At 38.3% G+C, this 17,663-nt stretch overlaps 1 protein-coding gene across 4 annotated transcripts in view; it reads left to right on the plus strand.

Moving 5' to 3' along the window:
* The window catches only part of SMG1 (SMG1 nonsense mediated mRNA decay associated PI3K related kinase), a 105,624-nt gene that overhangs the window by 49,349 nt on the left and 38,612 nt on the right, over positions 1-17,663 (plus strand). For all 4 annotated transcript variants that reach the window (XM_041750112.1, XM_041750109.1, XM_041750111.1 and 1 more), the window contains 14 exons: positions 177-376; positions 775-971; positions 1,125-1,286; positions 2,445-2,599; positions 3,955-4,097; positions 4,241-4,442; positions 8,057-8,166; positions 8,828-8,975; positions 9,345-9,504; positions 10,951-11,071; positions 14,650-14,898; positions 15,223-15,507; positions 16,874-17,018; positions 17,130-17,268. In XM_041750112.1, coding sequence (XP_041606046.1) covers positions 177-376; positions 775-971; positions 1,125-1,286; positions 2,445-2,599; positions 3,955-4,097; positions 4,241-4,442; positions 8,057-8,166; positions 8,828-8,975; positions 9,345-9,504; positions 10,951-11,071; positions 14,650-14,898; positions 15,223-15,507; positions 16,874-17,018; positions 17,130-17,268 — 2,416 coding nt within the window. The remainder of the gene's footprint in view (positions 1-176; positions 377-774; positions 972-1,124; positions 1,287-2,444; positions 2,600-3,954; positions 4,098-4,240; positions 4,443-8,056; positions 8,167-8,827; positions 8,976-9,344; positions 9,505-10,950; positions 11,072-14,649; positions 14,899-15,222; positions 15,508-16,873; positions 17,019-17,129; positions 17,269-17,663) is intronic.

Consider the following 17,663-nt stretch of genomic DNA (forward strand, 5'->3'; position numbering starts at 1 on the left):
TAAAAGACCTCCTCACAGTGAAAGGTATGGATATAATTCTTCTCAGTAGTAAAGGTTTTGCCTTTTTAAAGTAGGAAAAATTGTAGTCCCTTACTCCTATTCCCTTGGAAAAAAACTTATTATTATTGTTTTTTTAATGAAGTTGTCATTGTTAAATATGAAACTGCTTTTCCCAGGAAGGACAATTGGTTAGAAAGATTGTTCTATAGCTGCCAGAGACTGGATAAGCGTGACCAATCAACAATTCCCCGAAATCTTCTAAAGACAGATGCTGTCCTTTGGCAGTGGGCTATTTGGGAGGCAGCACAGTTCACTGTCCTCTCTAAGTTGAGAACCCCATTGGGCAGAGCTCAGGATACCTTCCAGACCATTGAAGGTAATCAGCTCTTTGTGCTTTTTCAACCTTTGTGATACAAATACATTCAAAACCTTATTATAGTAAGAAATAATTATCTTTGTTAACACAAAAATTTGAGAGTATATGCTTTGTTTTTCTTTAGTACTCTGTCAGTCTTTCAGGTACTATTTGTTAGAATAAACTTTCATTGAACAATTATGTTGACGACAACATGGTTGTCTACTTTTGTTCAAGAACTCAGGGATTTGTATAGGGAAAACATCTTTTCCCCTAAAATAAAAGATCTTTCCTGTTGGGAGTTTTGTTTTTAAATGATGGAAATACAACACTTGATAATTGTGAATTTGTGAAATTATCTCAATTTCTAGAATCTTTAAAGATTTCTTTTAAATTTGGAATACTGTCTTTGCTTTAAGGTATCATTAGAAGTCTCGCAGCTCACACGTTAAACCCTGATCAAGATGTTAGTCAGTGGACAACTGCAGACAATGATGAAGGCCACAGTAGCAACCAGCTTAGACTTGTTCTTCTTCTGCAGTACCTGGAAAATCTGGAGAAGTTAATGTATAATGCATATGAGGGGTGCGCTAATGCATTAACATCACCTCCCAAGGTTAGTTTCAGTGGGCTGAGTATTGCTTCGTAGCAGTTTCATGGGCAAGCCTGGCAGTGCGTGCAGACCTGAAATTACAATACTCTTGTATATTTGAGACATCTAGCTAGAATCTTAACCAATCCTGAGCTGTTCTTTTTCTTTATTCTAAAGGTCATTAGGACTTTTTTTTATACTAATCGCCAAACTTGCCAAGACTGGCTGACACGGATCCGACTCTCCATTATGAGAGTTGGATTGTTGGCAGGCCAGCCTGCTGTGACAGTGAGACATGGCTTTGACTTGCTTACTGAAATGAAGACAAATCTATCTCAGGTAAAGTCTATTAGGAGTTAATTTTAAATCTGTTAATTAGAAAATTTTGAGCTTAATTCCTTTATGTGATTTAATCTATAGATGAAATATTAAAATTTCTATTCATTCAAAATTTCTATTTCAAAGATTTTGATTCAGTATTTTGTAAAAGCAGTAACTTCCAAAGTCACCTATTCATATTTTCTACTTAGAACACTGTCAAAATATATATTACTTATGTTTAAGAAGCTGGAACTTTATAGGTAATTCTTAGAAATTTATAGAAGAAATCTCATCATAATTATTTTTCAAGATTTTATTTATTTATTTGAGAGACCGAGGGAATGAGTAGGGGGGGTGGGGCAGAGGGAGAAGCCTGGGATCACGACCTGGGCCAAAGGCAGATGCTTAACTGACTGAGCCAGGTACCCCGCATCATAAATTTTAATAACTGTATAATGTATAGGAAAGTGTATATAATTTATAATGTATGCAAAATATATGTAATAATGTTATAATATGTGGGGAAAGTGCTGGTTTATAAATGGATTCAATAAGTGGAATCCAAAAATAGCAAATGTTTATTAATTAGACATAGTATTGGGCAGCCTGGGTGGCTCAGCAGTTTAGCACTGCCTTCAGCCCAAGGCGAGATCCTAGAGACCAGGATCAAGTCCCACATCAAGCTTCCTGCATGCAGCCTGCTTCTCTCTCTCTCTCTCTCTCTCTCTCTCTCTCTTTCTCTCTTTCTCTCTGTCTCTCATGAATAAATAAATAAAATCTTTAAAAAAATAGACACAGTATCAATAAGCAGTATTCAGACAAATTAATCCTTTTTTAATCCATGGTTATTTATATTTAATTTTTGCTTTATATTTATTTCATAGGTTACTCCTACAGATACCACAGTTTAAATGTTTGGGTGACTTTTTTAAGTTCAAGTCTTTGTAAAGACTGACACCCGTGCTGTTAAGGGTGTGTCAGTTACCTTGTAGACACATTATAGGTAAAATTTCAAGAATTCTAAGCTAATAATGTAATATCGTTGTTGTAAAAATAATTAAGTATATTTGCCTTTAAGTGGGCTTAGATTGTGATCAGTAGTTGTCAGTTTTTAATAGATATTTGAATTTTAATGGTATTCAGGTCTATGATTAACTTTTCTGAATGAACTTTCAGGGGAGTGAATTGGAAGTAACCATCATGATGGTGGTAGAAGCACTGTGCGAGCTTCATTGTCCTGAAGCTATACAGGGAATTGCTGTGTGGTCCTCTTCTGTTGTTGGAAAGAATCTTCTCTGGATAAATTCAGTGGCCCAACAGGCAGAAGGGAGGTAAGTAGAATGGAAGGAAATAGATGATAGGATGTCTTTATATTTAAATCTTTTGTATTCCTGGCTAACATTGTTGTTAGAACAGCTTTCTTCAGTTTCAGCAATTGAAACTTGTTTAAGTCACTTTCCAAGGAGTCATCTTCCATCTGTTCTTTAATTACCAGGAAAACTTAGATGCCTCTCTTTTATGGATTAGTAAGAAATCTTCCTTAAAATAAGATCTGCCAATTACTTGTTTTATAAATATTTTTTTCTTTTTTAGAGAAGGAGCAGGGAAGAGGGACAGAGGGAAGAGGAGAGAGAGAATCCCAAGCAGGCTCCATGCCTAGCACAGAGCCTGGATGTGGGGCTCTAGCTGATAACCATGAGATCATGGCTTGAGCCTAAATCAAGAGTCAGCCTCTTAACTGACTGAACCACGAAGCACTCCCTAGTCATTTTATAAATATTTTTGAACTTGATCCTTAATAACCTTTCGTGTCAGAGTCTGGTACAAACTACCCTTTATGGCTAGAGTACTTGCTCATTAGCCCTATGCACTCCGCATTTAAACCCATTTGATTTCTCTAGGTAAATGAACATGACCATAATAGTCTTTATATATTTATGTCAGTTTTACCAAATCTAGAAAATGTAGGAAAAATAAAGAACTGCTCATAATTCCATCTGCCATTGATAACTGTTAGTTTTGGTGTACATGCCTTTTTAGTTTTTTTTTTTGTCCTTTCACATACAGTCTCTCCCCACTTTTCCCAGAAATAGCTGTTTCTGTTGGTTACCTCATTTTGCTTTTGTCACTCAGCAATATTTTAAAAAATATATTGCTGTGTTAAACATTCTATAATGTTATTTTTAATGACACAGTTGTATTTTTTGTGAGTGTGCCATAACTTAACATTCCTTATTCTTGGACAGTAAGGTTAGTTTTGATATTTTTTACTAATCTTAATGCACTATGGCACTTAACTCTTTATAGTTTACAGTTGTGTTTATTTTCTTTGAATTGACTCCTACAAGTTGGTTTACTAGAAGAAAGGCTAGAGACCATAAGGCTCATGATACATTCCATTGCTAAGTCACTGTACAGAAAAGTGTTTCCAATTTATATCCTTAACAGTTGAATAATAGGGGCACCTGGGTGGCTCAGTGGTTGAGCATCTACCTTCAGAGCACGAGAATCACACCCTGAACTGAAGGCAGACACTCAACCTCTGAGCCACCCAGGTACCCCTATGAACTCTTTTTTTTTTAATTTATTTTTCTACTTAGCCTTTGTGTACTTAATATTTTCTGTTATACTGCCTCTTTCAAAAAAGATTTTATTTGTTTAAATAAAGACTGAATTTTCATTACAGGTTTGAAAAGGCCTCTGTGGAGTACCAGGAGCACTTGTGTGCCATGACGGGTGTCGATTGCTGCATCTCCAGCTTCGACAAATCTGTTCTCACATTAGCCAACACCGGGCGTAACAGCGCCAGCCCCAAACATTCTCTGAATGGTGAGGATCCAGAATTTAAACAGTTACAGCCAGATAGTTTGTACTGATGATCTTACTTTTATATTTTTAGATTTCTTTGCTCTTCAAAATATTTTAAAGTGCCCTGGATATCTCTCTCTGTTTTATAAAATATATTCACTCAGGTGAATCCAGAAAAACGGTGCTGTCCAAGCCAACTGACTCTTCCCCTGAGGTCATAAATTATTTGGGAAATAAAGCCTGTGAGTGCTACATCTCGATTGCTGACTGGGCGGCCGTACAGGAGTGGCAGAATGCCGTCCACGACCTGAAGAAGACGACCAGCAGCACTTCTCTCAATCTGAAAGCTGATTTCAACTACATCAAGTAAGGACTTTTTTCAGTTAAATGAATTTTCAGTGGCTTTAAAGTCTTCCTCTGTGGCAGAAAAATATTTAATATTGCTCATAGCTACTATTTTGTGAGATATTTGAAGTTCTAAAAATACTGCTAAGAATGACCACAATGAGAAACCAACATTAGAGGTGAGGAAGGTATTTGTGCAGCTGAAAAACGGTCTTGTCCCTGCTGAAACAGTCATTTGGTATTGATTCTTAAAGCTTACAAAATATAAAGAGAAATTTGTTACTGTTTTAGAAAGAGTCAGGTTTGATGACTGGTTTATTTGTTCTAAAGCGGGCAGAATGTATGAGCATTTGTAAATTAAATTCCCTTTCTTGTCTTTTTCTTCTCCCTGTTCCTGTGCTCATCTACTAATCCCTTAATTAGAAAAAAGTGTACTGGGGACGCCTGGCTGGCTCAGTTGGTAGAGTATGCGACTCTTGATCTTGGGGTCAAGAGTTCAAGTCCCACATTGGATATAGAGATTACTGAAATATTAAAATTAAAGAAAACTCCAAAAAGTATGTAGTGAATTTAATCCCTTAATTCAAAATTTGTGTACCCCAAAGGGGCTGGGATACAGGGGTCATTAATAGTCCTTCCCATTGAGAAGCTGACCTTCTAGAGAGCAAATATGTTAATGGGTAATTTCTCCTCTGAGCATGTACTGTGTGCCAGTCAGCGGGGTGCAGCATTTCATGAAACAAATTCTGACCCTTGAGGAGCTCCTTTCTAGAAAAAAACACCGACAAGGTTGGGAATGCCATCAGCATGACATTTGAGCAAAGACTTGAAAAAACAGATCTGATAAAAGCATAATGGAAATGCCCTAGAGGCCACTGTTAACTGAAGCAGAGTGAATAATAAGAGGTAAGGGTAGAGGGTAGATGAGAACTATGAGAAGGACTTTTGACTCCTAATAAGATAGAAAGTTGTAGATGAGATTTGAACAAGAAGCACGTCATGATCTGACTTCCTGGTTCACTCTCCTGTGTTGTGAAGAGGTGGATGGCAGGGGTGTTCCCATGTAGACCATTAATCTGTGGGACAAAGGTAGAGGGGGAAAATAGACACTATTGAAGTAGGAGCACAGAGAACAAGGAGGTGTGTTTAAGGTGCATATGAAACATGCAGAGGAGATTGTTTCATAAGGAGTTAAGAATTGGATTTTGAACAAAGGAGAAAAGTCTAAGCTAGAGAACGATTTGGGGGAATCACAAGCATGTAGGTGACAGTAAAAAGCCCTCTTTTCCCTCTCTACTCCAGAGCCTATGTAAGCCACAAAATTATACATAAAGCTCTGGGTGTGGGTGAATGCAAAGTAAAGAGGGCCAGGGTCAGAATCTTTACCAGCATCTTTGTTTTAGGAGGGGAGAGGAAACCATGGATAAAAATACAAAGACAGTGAGGAAAGGAAGATATGTAAGAGAACCAGACTCGGGTAGTCAGTCTTGTCAGAAGCTCCAGAGACTGCACACAAGAAAAGCTTTGTAGAGCAAGGAGAAGCAGTCACGTTGATACTATGGAGTGAAGAAACTTGTCCTAACTTAGTTAGATACGAAAGCTTTTGATTTTCTACTTGAGTAGAAGTAAATTTTCTACCTGGATTAGACTACTTGGATAGTGAGTTTTTCATGAAGCCAGTGAGAGGAAACTGTGGCTGGAGGAGAATGTTGTCTATTTACTTGAAGTATTGGAGAGATTAAGTGTTCTTTTAAGCTCAGGGGAAGGAGTGACTAGAAAGCAGAGTTGAAGAAACATGATACTGTTGATTGAAGGATTAACTGGGCTCCACCTCTTCGCACCCAAGGAAAGCAGTTTGATATACACAGAGTTTTGGAAGCAGGTAGATGATGGATTAAGGGTAAGAAGAGAGGAAATGAAAGCCTGTGGGGCTCTGTGTGTGTTTGTGTGTATTTTGAGGAGTCAGTCATTAGCTGAGAGTGTAAAGACATTGTAGAGCCTAGTGGAGATACAGGGAACCTGCCACTAGAGAAGACTCAGACCCCATACTGGCAGGAATGATAAGGATATTTCATCAAACCTGGCAGTTATCAGTTGGGCTCACAATGAGAGGCATATGGTTGTCTTGGTCCAGGCTTGGAGCTTATAAGGGGGAGGCAGATGCAGTCATTGATGTCCTGTTCCAGTGCTGGATTCAGGCTGCTTTATAAGAGGGGACAGGAAAAGAGAGATTGAGAAACTGGAAAGGGACAGGAACTGTGAAAGGGACAGGAAAAGAGAGATTGAGAAACTGAGTTATCTTCTTGGTTGGAAAGCTGCTGTAATAGGAATGGGAACAGAGTGAGTGATCTGAAAGTAGCAATAGTAGAGAGCTAGGAAAAGACCTCGTGTCTTAGCATTGATGCTACAGGACTAAAGGCGTTTCAGAGGTACCACAACTTTCAGATGACATAAGGAAATGGAAAGGAAGAGTTATTTGAAAGAAGAGAAACAGCCTTCATGAAACATGTAGGAGAAGGGAGAGAAGGAGGGAGGCCAGCAGTGACAGGAGGCAAGATGAGGATGGAAGGCTGAGATAGGACAGGATGGGACAGGAGCCCTCCAGGGGCCTGGGCTTTAAGTGGGGGATGGGACCACATAGTGAATTTAGAGCTGGCTTGGGGCGAATCAGATGTTGGCATTGCCCTGCAGAGGTCTTTCAGTTTGTCGGATGGGACCCAGGGATAATAGGCTACAAAAACAGGAAGGAAACATGGAAGGTAAGTATGCTAAACTGGATGAATGACTATAGCTGTGGCTTTCTGGTTTGCCACTCCAATTTTAGTGCTAATCATTATTTTTTTAAGATTTTAATTATTTATTCATGAGAGACCAGAGAGAGAGAGAGAGAGAGAGAGCATGCCAGAGACACAGGCAGAGGGAGAAGCAGGCTCCATGCAGGGAGCCCAATGCCCAGTTCTCCAGGATCACACCCCAGGCTGAAGGCAGGGCCAAACCCTGGAGCCACCTGGGCTGCCCATTTTAGTGCTAATTAATTTTTTTTAATTATTATTATTCATTTATGTAGTCATACAGAGAGAGGGGGGGGTGGGCAGAGACACAGGCAGAGGGAGAAGCAGGCTCCATGCACCGGGAGCCCGACGTGGGATTCGATCCCGGGTCTCCAGGATCGCGCCCTGGACCAAAGGCAGGCGCCAAACCGCTGCGCCACCCAGGGATTCCTTTAGTGCTAATTAAACTGGTAGTCGCCTCTTCAAAATAGAAATAAGGGGATCCCTGGGTGGCTCAGCAGTTTAGCGCACCGCATGCCTTTGGCCCAGGGCGCGATCCTGGACTCCTGGGATCGACTCCCGGGATCAAGTGCCGTGTCAGGCTCCTGACATGGAGCCTGCTTCTCCCTCTGCCTGTGTCTCTGCCTGCCTCTCTCTCTCTCTCTCTCATGAATAAATAAATAAAATCTTAAAAACCAAAAAACCAAAAAACAAAAACAAAGTAGAAATGATGGCCCACGTGGAAAGAACTTTTTCAAGAGAATGCTGTGTAACTGTGCTGTCTTTTTCTAGAATTCTACTTTTTTTTAATGATGCCACAGACTGCATAGGTGTGATACAAACTAACTGGTATTCTAATTACAGATCACTAAGCAGTTTTGAATCTGGAGAATTTGTTGAATGTACTGAGCAATTAGAATTGTTACCAGGAGAAAATATCAATCTACTTGCTGGAGGATCAAAAGAGAAAATAGGTATTTGAAATAATAATCTTAGAGTTACGTGTTTTATAGACAAGTTGTTCAAAATGTTTAGTTTAGTATTTTATTGGAAAAAACTGGAAGTTTTTGTACATTTAATTTGGGGAAGAATCCTGTGTGAAGGAACACACTTAGGGCTGTTTTACTTATATTTGATTTGGCAAATGAAAACAGTTTCAAGTAAAATTAAACTATTGTAAAACTTTGGGATTTGTCTAGCCACGTTTGAAAAAGTTTAAGTAGTGTTTAAGTGAAGTATTTTTCTTGACCTCTTAATGTGGTTTGTTAACTTCCACACCACAACTAGAACATTTCTGTAAAATATTACACTAAATTTAGTACTGTGAGTAGTTTGTGTGTTAGCATTGAGTTGCTAGATTCAGTAAGATTTGCCCCTTTAAATGTAGGTTGGTTTACTGATTTTTTAAACTTTGGAAAACAGCTGTTGTGAGGCAGGTCTGAAATACAATTTCAGTTGTGGACTCTTAATTTTTATGTAGCTATCAGAAATGCTTAATCATAGTTTTCAGCTGCCTGAACTTAAATATGAAAGAATGTATTCATTGGCTATAACTTTTTAATACTGGCAAAATGTCTTACCAGTCTTATGCATTAAAAGCAAATTGACTTAATGGAATTTATTTAACTTCTGTAGATATGAAGAAACTGCTTCCTAACATGTTAAGTCCAGATCCAAGGGAACTTCAGAAATCCATTGAAGTTCAGTTGTTGAGAAGTTCTGTTTGTTTGGCAACTGCTTTAAACCACATAGAACAAGATCAGAAGTGGCAGTCCATAACTGAGTAAGTTTAATCCTAAAGAAGATAATTTGCACTCTGTATACCATATGATAAATGTATGTACTGTGGATGAGTCAGTTACCAGATTGCGACAGTGTTAGTCATGATAGCTTCATTTTAGTTGTAGAGGTCATATGATAAGTTAATGTCAGTTGTCAACATATATAGAGTTGAAACTAAATAAACTGTAGAAATCCCCAGAAGTGTGTCTTGACTTGCTTATGTCACTTTACTAAAGGATGGGCAGCTCCTTTTTCTTTCTCCTGCTTGGATGCCACTATGGTAGCATCTTGCCAAACTACCTCATCCCTTCAGTGATTACACAGGATGGAAAATCTCATTTATTAATTGACAGTAAATATTTTGTTTCAGAAACGTGGTGAAGTACTTGAAGCAAACCTCCCGCATAGCTATCGGACCACTGAGACTTTCTACTTTAACAGTTTCACAGTCTCTGCCAGTTCTCAGTACCTTACAGCTGTATTGCTCTTCTGCTTTGGAGAACACAGTTTCTAACAGACTTTCAACAGAGGTGTGTATTTGTGTATTCTTATCAGGCTATTCTGAACATTAATAGGCAATCGTGTAGAATTTTTGTTTTTTAAAGATTTTATTTATTTATTTATTTATTTATTTATTTATTTATTTATTTATTTATTTATGATTTTATTTATTCATGAAAGACACAGAGAGAGGGGCAGAGACACAGGCAGAGAGAGAAGCAGGCTTCATGCAGGGAGCCCAATGTGGGACTCGATCCCAGGACTCCAGGATCACACCCTGGGCCAAACGGAGGCAGTCGACCTCTGAGCCACCCAGGCGTCCCATTTTATTTATTTATTTGAGAGAGCACACACACATGGAGAAGGATCAGAGGGAGAGAATCTCAGGCAGAGTCCCCACTGATCTTGAAGCCCAGTGTGGGGCTCGAGCCCAAGACCTGTGAGATCATGACCTGAGCCCAAACCAAGAGTCAGACACCTAACTTACTGAGCCACCCAAGTGCCTGCCTTAAGACCTTATTGAATTTTTAAAGTAGCATTTGTAGCATTTAATGGACAAGTAGTAAATTCCGAAATCTAAAATGCCGTTTTCAGGCACAATTTCATTTGAGAAGTGTGTGAGACAGATGAAGGAACCTAGGTTACATCGTTTCAAGGATGGCTAATTGCTTAATTTTTTTTCTTTTCTTTTCAGAAGAAGTGTTGGCGTATATAGATATATTTCCATTGACAGGTGTTGTAAATTTTAGATTTGATTAAAACAGACACTCTCAGGGGCATGTGGCTGGCTCAGTTGGTAGAGCATTGACTCTTGATCTCAGGGTCATGAGTTCAAGCCCCCCATTGGGCAAAGAGCTTACTTAGAAAAGTTAATAATGAGGACACCTCATTCTCCTCCCATACAGGCTAAAGTTTAACCAAAGATGAGCCCTTCCCTGGAGAATTATAATCTTTGAGAAACTGTTTATAAAACAGTAGTTTTGTGTTTTTCTGTAATTCAATTTCTGCTTTGTAGCGAATAGGCTGTTTATTTTTTATAAAAATGTTCTTTATTGATAAATTGGACCTGATAATCCTTTTTTTCTTTTGCATAGCAAAGATTTTGCTCTTAGTGTGTCTTAGAGTGTGTTCCCTCTTGTGTTAGAAGATACAGTGAAGGGGCGCCTGGGTGGCTCAGTGGTTGAGTGTTTGCCTTTGGCTCTGGTCAAGATCCCAGGGTCCTGGGATCGAGTTTCAGGTGAGGCTCACTGCAGGGAGCCTGCTTCTTCGTCTGCCTATGCCTCTGCCTCTCTCTCTGTGTCTCTCATGAATAAAAAATCTTAAAAAAAAAAAATACTTAAGAGAATATAGTGAATAAAGAAGAGAGTTTGATAAATAAGCCTGGAATAGCTGGGTTATGGGGGATGCAGCTTACCTTAACCTACAGTCATGTAAGGAGCTATTTACATTAAGTAGTTGTGTTTTTTCTCTGGCAGGATTGTCTTATTCCACTCTTCAGTGAAGCCCTGCGTTCATGTAAACAGCATGATGTGAGGCCATGGATGCAGGCATTAAGATATACCATGTACCAGAGTCAGTTGTTGGAGAAGATAAAAGGTAATTAGGTTTTTTAAAATAGTTTTGAGATAAAATTTATACATTTTAAGTGTACAGTTCCATGAGTTTTGTTACATCTTCCTTCACCAATGCAACCACCAATCCAATCAAGTTACAGAAAATTTATCTTAACCCAAAAGGTTTCCTTATGCCTCTTCCCAGTCACCTCTCCCGTCTTTCCTGTCCTGGACAATCACTGATTTGTTTTTTATCACTGTAGATTAGACATGTCTTTACTAAAGTTTTATATAAATATAGTCATATAGCTCTCTGTGTCAGGCTTGTTTTGCTCAGCATTTTATTTTTAAGATTCCTCATTGTTGTATGTAGTAGTACTATGATCCTGCTTGTTGTTGAGTACTGCCCATCCTATGGATATACCATAATTTATCTCTGGGTCTTTTGGTAGATATTGGAGTTATTTTAAAATTAGGACTATAATGTATAAAACTGCTATGAAATTCATATACAGGTCTCTGGGTGAACGGTTGTGTTTCTCTTGACTAAATGCCTACAAGTGCAATTAGTGGGTCACAGAGTTTAACATTAAAAATAGTTTGACATTTTCTTAGAAAGTATTTGTACATTTCTTCTGACATCTACATCCTTGGTAGTGTTGGTCTTTAATTTTAGTCACTGGCACCAGTGTATAATATTATCTCATTGTGGTTTTATTTGCATTTTCCTGGTGATTAATGAGATTGTGCATCTTTTCATTTGCATAGTGGCCATTGTATATCTTGCTTTGTTAAGTGTTCAAATCTTGTCCATTTTTAATCAAGTTGTAGACTTGTTTATTTATTCTGGATACAAGTTCTTTGTCAGAAACAATGTACTTTAAACGTTAAGTTTTAAATGCTCCAAATGAATAGTTAGGGAAATAGTATTTTTTTAATTGGGAAATAGTATTTGTATAAATATCAGTTAAGTCTCTCTTTTTTTTAACTAGGTCTCATTTTTAAGAAAGAAATGTCTTTTGTGTTAAAGGGAATTAGCAATTTATTGCTTAAAAATAGAAAAGTTGCCAGAATTCTGTAGAATTTTCATTGAAAACTTAGTAGCTAAGGTTACTGAATACACTGGTATATTAAATTTCAAATAAGGAGGATGCCTGTGTAGTTCAGTGGTTGAGCGTCTGCTTTCATTCACTTGGGTGGTTCAGTGGTTGAGCATCTGCCTTTGGTTCAGGGCGTGATCTCAGAGTCCCAATATCAAATCCCACATCGGGTTTCCTGCGTGAGTCTGCTTCTCCATCTGCCTGTGTCTCTGCCTCTCTCTGTGTGTGTCTCATGAATAAATAAATAAAATATATTTTTTAAAATCTTTAAAAAATAAATTTCAAGTAAGATTTTGCTGGGGTATGGACTTGCACTGCTGAGTGATTACTAGAAACTGATTCACCTGGATCCTCATTGCCATATACACTTGGGTTGGATCGTTAGTCCAGCATTTGCAAATGGAAGGACCTTAGGGCAAGTCATTAAACTTCTGTGTCACTTTTCCTTTTTGGTTATGAGTATTGCCTTGCTCAGGAGATTTTTTTTTTTGGTAAGGATTGTAGGAAATGAGACAAGGCATATAAAAGCCATAGCACAGAGCATACCATATAATAGGACTACAAATATTTTCTTTCTCATCCTTCTCTTATTGAACAAGTTTTAAAATTTGGAATAAAAAGTCAGTAACCCAGGGGTTATAGTTGGAGACAGAACTCTACTTCTCAATTTTTTTTTCTTTCTTTAGCAAGTGCTTATGAAGTGTGTGCTTTGTGCCAGGTATTGTGCTCGAAGTTGGGATGTAACAGTGAACAAGGCAAGCCTGTTTCTGGATTCTAAAGTCTAGTAGGGAAAACTGACATCAAACAAGGGCCAGCAATAAGATGTGCTGAATGGAAATACATGTGTATGATGTTAAAAGAACCGACAGCAAGGGCACCAATTTAATCCTAGGAATCAGAAAAGGATTTGGGGAGGAAGTAATATTTAAGCTGATACCTGAGGAAGTTGGGGATAAGAAGGAAGGCAGTTGGGAAAAACAAGTGAAGACCACTTGCAATAATGAAAGATTCATAGGTGACTCAGTTTGCCTAAAGGAGAGTGGGAAGAGAGGAAGCTGAAGGAGATGGAGATTGGGATGAAACGCAAGCCATCAGTGCCTTTCAAGGCAAGTTCAGGAGTTGAGGTTTTGTCGGAGGGGCAGTGGGAAGCCATTAAAGGGAAGTTAAACTGTAAGATGATTTCAGTTGCAGGTTAGTGAATGGACTAGAAGAGGATGGCAGGGCAGATAGATCAGTTAGGCTGAAGTTGCTGCTAAAGGTAGCCAAGGTAGTGGCAGTAGAGATAGAAAAAAAATTAGAATAAAAAAATAGGAGGGCTGCAAGTAAAGTCTTAAGATAACTGGCAGGCACCTGCTTAGGTAGCCAGTGCCTTTCCTTGAAAAGATAAACAGGGGAAGGAAATAGGTTTGCAGGGTGGTAGAAAATGGATTCCACTTGACACAGGTTAAAAGTGCCTGTGTCAAGGCACTTTTGTGTCAGGTTAAAATACCTGAGTGTAGGTGACTGGTAGGCAGGTGGGACTCGGATGTCAGGTCTGCCTGGAGATAAAGATTCAAGAGTCACCAGCATTTGTATTAGTTGAAGCTATCGGAGCAGATGATATTGTCCAGGGAGAATATGCAGAGTGAGAAGATAAGAGAGCCTAGGACTGACCTTGAGGACAACAATTTTAATAGATGGGTAGTGGACGAGGAGACTGAGGATTCTTCAGAAAGGTAAGAGTATACCAGTAGAGAATGGCATGATAGAGGGCAGAGGGTACTTACACAAGAAGAAAGGGATCCTCATTCTCCACCCTTTGGCCTAGGCTCTCTTTCTCTCTCTCTGTCTCTCAAGATTTATTTATTTATTCATGAGAGGTACACAGGGAGAGGCAGAGGGAGAAGCAGGCTCTCTGCAGGGAGCCCGATGTGGAACTCTATCCCGGAACCCCAGGATCATGTCCTGAACCAAGGGCAGACACTCAACCACTGACCCACACATGCATCCTGGCCTAGGCTCTTTACTAGTAAAAAAGATCCAGAAACTAAAATTAAAAGGCTAATTTTTTTTTGTCTAGCAGATGATTTTTACTTTTTGTCTGCTTCATCATTTGCTTACATTTATTTCAACTAACATGTATTGTTTATTGTATGCCAAGTACTATGTTAGGGATTTAAAGATAATGAAAAATGAGGGGATCCCTGGGTGGCGCAGCGGTTTAGCGCCTGCCTTTGGCCCAGGGTGCGATCCTGGAGACCCGGGATCGAATCCCACATCAGGCTCCTGGTGCGTGGAGCCTACTTCTCCCTCTGCCTGTGTCTCTGCCGCCCCCCCCCCCCCCGTGGCTATCATAAATAAATAAATAAATAAATAAATAAATAAATAAATAAATAAATAAAATAAAGATAATGAAAAATGAGATTTTTATTTAGAGAGTTAGTAGGTAAGGGTAAATGGTTGGGGAAGAATTTTTGGCCGTGTTTCTGTGCAGTCTGGGTTAGACCAATCATGGACTAATGAAATGTTTTCTTTTCTCCAGAACAAACGGTTCCAATTAGAAGCCATCTCATGGAATTAGGTCTGACAGCAGCAAAATTTGCTAGAAAACGAGGGAATGTGTCACTTGCAACAAGACTGTTGGCACAGTGTAGTGAGGTTCAGCTGGGAAAGACTACTACTGCACAGGATTTAGTCCAGCATTTTAAAAAACTGTCAACTCAAGGTCAAGTGGATGAGAAATGGGGGCCTGAACTTGACATTGAAAAAACCAAATTGCTATATACAGCAGGTTAGTAAAATGAACTATGATTAGTGTATAACTAAAATGAAAATCATGTGTATTAATGCTAATGTGTATGATGTAAGGCAGTAATAGAAAAGCTGATTTTTTTCAGCTATGACAGAGCATTTGCATCTTGAATAATAAATTACCTGTAATTGATGTATCTCTATAATTTGGTGCTTTAACAAGAGGTAATTTTGTTATAGTTTATGAAAGTAAATGTTTCTAGAGATTGTTGATTACCACTGAATTTACATTTTTATTTTACCCTGAAATACTGTTAACATTTGCATATAAGGCTTTTAAGGGCTAGTTTTCGGTTTTCTGTAGGCCAGTCAACACACGCAATGGAAATGTTGAGTTCTTGTGCCATATCTTTCTGCAAGTCTGCCAAAGCTGAATATGCAGTTGCCAAGTCAATTCTGACATTGGCTAAATGGATCCAGGCAGAATGGAAAGAAATTTCAGGGCAGCTGAAACAGGTTTACAGAGCTCAGCAACAGCAGAACTTCACAGGTCTTTCTACTCTGTCTAAAAACATACTCGCTTTAATAGAACTGCCATCTGTTAATACAATGGAAGAAGAGTATCCTCGGATTGAGAGTGAATCAACAGGTAGGATTTCTTTATTTTATTAGCTTTAAAATAGCAGTCTTAGAAGTTTTTTGTCCACTATTTTTAATGTTTACAATGTTATACTGGCTGTAATTTCCCACAAAAATTATTTGCATGGAACTTTATTATACAGTCTAGAAGAAATTAAGACACATATCTTTAGTATCTAATGCCACTGTGGATGCCACTTTAACTCTACTCCTCAGGCCTTCCCAAGCCACAGTGCTTTTATGGACTTAGATGTTTTTGCTGGCAAGAGGGTCCAGTTCCAGACACCTAAATTCCACCTCACGCTGGAAGGAACAAGATAGATACACAAGAGTAGCCTATGGTCTCCTTGGCTGGTAGAGCCCAGAAACTATAGAAAGATGAAAGTTTCACATTCTGACACTAGTGCTAGTAATAGAAAGATACTTAACAAATAGGGTGGTTGATTCAGTGTTGGAGTGCTTGTTCTGTCCAGATTTTACAGAGCGGGAGATATTTAACCTCCTTGCTGATTGAGAATATACTTCTATTTTGTTGTTATGAAGCCTAGGATTTTAATTGCTTAGGTTGGTCTTATAAAATAATTATAATCTATATGTTTTATAGTCGATATTCATAAGGGATGTGTCTTGTGATTATTATAAATCTTATATTGGCAAATTGCATTATAGCAGGTGATTTCTTCACTTCTAAACTGTGAGTAACGATATTTTTACCTCATGAATTTCTGACTGAGATTGTATACTGATCACCTATAAATTATTTTTGCCAGAATGTCCAAGCTTAACCTAATTATGAGGAAAGAGCCAGTCATATCTAGAATTCAAGGCATTGTAAACACATCTAATTCCTGAAATGTTTTACATAAAGTTCAGTGTCATGAAAGATATTTATGTGGTTTGAAGGGTGCTAATTTAAGCTAATTTGGGAAGCTGAGTGATTGATCTCAATATATTAGCCTTTTAGAAAAGCATAGTAAAAATGTGTTCTTCAGTTTTCATACTGTAATATTCTAAAACTTAGTGATAGTTTACAGATAATAAAAAACTTAAAATATTGATAGGAATGTCATTTGAAATTTATGAACGTGGGCAGCCCAGGTGGCTCAGCGGTTTAGTGCTGCCTTCAGCCGGGGGCGTGATCCTGGAGATCCGGGATCGAGTCCCATGTCGGGCTCCCTGCATGGAGCCTGCTTCTCCCTCTGCCTGTGTGTCTGCCTCTCTCTCTCTCTCTTTTTCTCTCCCTCTGTCTCTCATGAATAAAATAAAATCTTTTAAAAAAAAAAGATTTGAAATTTATGAATGTAACATTGCTGAGTTCTTTCATTATTATTATTATTATTTATTTTATTTTATTTTATTTTTGTCCCTCATGGCAGTACATATTGGAGTTGGAGAACCTGACTTCATTTTGGGACAGTTGTATCACCTGTCTTCAGTACAGGCACCTGAAGTAGCCAAATCTTGGGCAGCATTGGCTAGTTGGGCTTATAGGTGGGGCAGAAAGGTGGTTGACAATGCCAGGTATGTATATTGAAATGTGTAATTTATTTAATGCATAGCAAAGCAGAGATTTAAAATGTCTGCTGACATGTTTTGGTAGCCAAAACTAATGACTTATTTTTATTTTTATAGTCAGGGAGAAGGTGTTCGTCTGCTGCCTAGAGAAAAATCTGAAGTTCAGAATCTGCTTCCAGACAGTATAACTGAAGAAGAAAAAGAGAGAATATATGGTATTCTTGGACAGGCTGTGTGTCGACCAGCGGGGATTCAGGCAAGGAAAACATACAGTGTTTAGGACAAAGGGTGTCAAGATCACTGTTTTAATTCATTGATTTTGAGGAGATTGATTACATACTTGATTAAATGTTGAATGCAGTTTAGGCAGTTATTGTTACAAATCACAACTTTGAGTTTTAAGATGAAAGTGCATTATGATACTTTTTTGAGAAGAATGTAATACCTTGAGAAATTATTTCCTTAAGGTCCTGTTACAGTAAGTAGGTGAAGTTGGTTTTATGTGAATTAAATTTCTCTTTTAATTGTTTTGATTAGAAATTAGGTTCTTAACACTAGCTTGGGACCTTTTAAAGTACACCAGTGCCTGAATACCACTCCAGATATTCTGAGTGGGACATGGGTATATATATATTTAAGCTTACTAGGTGA

The sequence above is a fragment of the Vulpes lagopus genome, chromosome 3, assembly GCF_018345385.1.
Source record: "Vulpes lagopus strain Blue_001 chromosome 3, ASM1834538v1, whole genome shotgun sequence".
NCBI lineage: Eukaryota > Metazoa > Chordata > Mammalia > Carnivora > Canidae > Vulpes > Vulpes lagopus.